This window comes from Limulus polyphemus, unplaced genomic scaffold, assembly GCF_000517525.1.
Source record: "Limulus polyphemus unplaced genomic scaffold, Limulus_polyphemus-2.1.2 Scaffold2807, whole genome shotgun sequence".
Classification (NCBI taxonomy): domain Eukaryota; kingdom Metazoa; phylum Arthropoda; class Merostomata; order Xiphosura; family Limulidae; genus Limulus; species Limulus polyphemus.
The window spans coordinates 20,371-23,210 of record NW_013668417.1 but is presented as its reverse complement, the minus strand read 5'-3'; the positions used below and the strand labels follow the sequence as shown (position 1 = coordinate 23,210).

Genomic DNA, 2,840 nt, shown 5'->3' with positions numbered 1-2,840 from the left:
ATATATATATATATATATATATATAGTAATTACGTGTACTTAAAGTTATAGAATATATGTGGTAAACCTTTACATTAAATATTCGTTTCGGAGGGTTCTTTAAGCATGATTTATTTTTGGTCTAAATTAAAACCGTGCCTTGTTTCTTGCAGCCACTAGCCATCGGCTACTTACTTCAGGTAGTCTAAAACCTTGACCAATTCTTCGCCCATCATCTGAATTGTAGGATAGGGGACACTGATGGAAGATAATAAGAACAAGTTTTAGCTTAATCGTTCAGAAATATTTATTACAGACACATTCACAGAGAACTAATTGTTGAAATTATTTTCAAAGTTGTATTTGTATGTTAAACTTGGGGTTTTATTTGTTACTTTACTCAACTTTTCATATTATTTATTTCTACCTTTTAACAAGATTTATGCTGGAGAAGACACTGGGCAAGTATTCGAAGATAACTTCCATCACCTTAAAAAACATAAAAGAAATTTACGTTTTCAGAACACCAAACCTTTGGAAGGCTATGAAATAGACATGTGGAGCAGGTGTTTTTCTACCGAATAGTCTTGTTTAGATAGTAAATCAAAACAGCTGAAATGGACTGTGGTTCAAAAAACAAACAGTAAACCAGTGTTCAGTGCAGTAGACGGCACCATTAGTAGTTGTAGTGCTCGCTTTTTAAGTACACATCATTTTAACTATTTTGGTTTTAGTATTGATTTTATATTGATAAATTTCCGCATTTTATTACTTCTTGTTTTTACTTTAATACGAGATCAGTGTTGAAGTTGGCTATAAGAATTTAACAACTCATAATGTCCTTTTCTTCAGCTTATTATTTTAACTAATGTATCACGAGATTTATTAATTTCATCATTCTAATTGGTCAGTTGTTAGGCTTAATGTCGATTTTTGTGTATACTTTACATTCCGGTCGTGGGTTGATCTTTTAGTTCACTACCGTATTGGCCCGATTATAAGGCGATGTTTTTTATGTTAATAATTAGGCTGTAAAATTCATAGTTGTCTTATAATCGCGGCCGACCACAGGTCCCTTTCCCCTACTCTAGGCTGTCGCATTCCTGATTGTCCAGATAGCATCCCTCTATGCATGCGCGCCAGATGTTGCTCAAGTTCATCGCTAATTCTTGCAACTAATCCACCTGCAGGATGTTCAGTTATAATATTGATTTTACTGACTTAAAAAGGACGTTATGACACTCATTTGTTTTCTTTCCCGTAGTTTCTGAAAATGGGGGTCGCCTTATATTCGAGATCGTCCTATAATCGGGGCAATACCGTATTTCTTAGATGAGAAGAGCTTCGTGTGAGGAGACAAGAAACCATGAATATGTAATGATGCAGTATTTTAACAGGGAAGATATGATAAAAAAGCACGGAAAAGAAAATGCGAGTACAAACACCATTTAAAAACATGGATAAATAGTACCAATAAAGTATTTCTGGTTCATAATATTAAAACGTAGGTTTTGTATGTCTTTTTTCATACAGTAGATACGTCTTGTCTGGGTAAATAAATGACCACAAATTCTAAATAGTACCAACTTCATTATTCAAACATGGTAGCGATACATATTGTTAAAACAAAGTCGTGAAAGCATGATTAATTGAATATACTACCTTCTACACAAACAGAAAGAGTCATTAAATCATAACAAAATTAATTATATATTGACTAAAACCTACTTTGCTGCATTCTAATAATAGTTTTCAATCTATACTTTCGTGAACGAAATAAGTTAAGAAATACAAGTATAGTAATACTTACTAAATTGTGGTTCCAGCTGTTATACGAACGTAAATACAGGGGCTATTGACAAGACGATGGGTCATTATTGACTGACCTTCAGGGTTAACAAGGGTAAATAGGTGTCAAAACTGACTGACAAATCGGTTACGTTTTGAATGCTTGCTGTCAGCACCACCAGGGATCTCTAGTTGGACTAAATTATGAAAGGATTTCTCACCTTTCCTCTTAGGAACAGTAGAAATTAATTATGAAAATGATCATACTACATTAAGTCTTTTCTAGTCCTTCAAAGTGTGTCTACCGGCAGGTCAGAGATAACTTTATGAACTAACAGGGCTAAAAATCAGGGGTTCGACTCTTCGCGGTTGAAAGAGCGCAGATAGACAAATTTGTAAAACAAACAAAATTTTTGAAATTCTTCATAAAAATATACTGCGCTTAAGTGGCTGTTTATATAGTTACAAAATCTAAAATATAAGTTGGTAATGCTGTCTGGAAATGTTATTGATCATATATTGTTATATATACACGACTATTTCTGTTTAATGCGAGCATTATGACTTACATAGTTTACCTAGCGCAAGTGTTGAATTTAGTTATTTTTAGAAGCGATAGTTTATCTCAAGTTTGTTTACGTAACTGTTTACGAATCGCGTGTTGTGTAGCTCAACAGTTATGAATTGGTGACTGTTATATTATTGCGTTATGTTACTAAAACCTTCTAAGTTTTCTAGTTGTTTTAATTCAGTATTATTGCATCATAATATCTAGTAGGTGTGGAACGTCCTAGACCTCTGTTGGGCTATAGATACGTGTCGAAAATGTTGTTCAATATAGTTAGATCTAGACTGCGTGATTGTGGGTTCAGCCATAAAGAGCGTATAGTGGCAATTTTTAAAGTGAAATTATTACATATTGTATTGTAATAACAGAGTAGAGAAGAAGAATTCATCTTGAACCAGATTGTGTGGACTTTGACGAAAAAGAGAATTATTTATAGCTCTAGAGATAACTGTGATAACTAACAGTGTAACGAACATTTGTATATACGTCTGACTTGTTTTAATAT

At 33.3% G+C, this 2,840-nt stretch overlaps 1 protein-coding gene across 2 annotated transcripts in view; it reads right to left on the bottom strand.

The window, feature by feature from the left end:
* Positions 1-2,840, bottom strand: part of LOC106467948 (uncharacterized protein ZK1073.1-like) — a 38,800-nt gene that overhangs the window by 27,633 nt on the left and 8,327 nt on the right. For both annotated transcript variants that reach the window (XR_002612513.1, XM_013928334.2), the window contains exon 3: positions 175-237. Coding sequence is in view for 1 of the 2 variants with exons in the window: in XM_013928334.2 (XP_013783788.1) it covers positions 175-237 (63 nt within the window). In the remaining variant the exon portion in view is untranslated. The remainder of the gene's footprint in view (positions 1-174; positions 238-2,840) is intronic.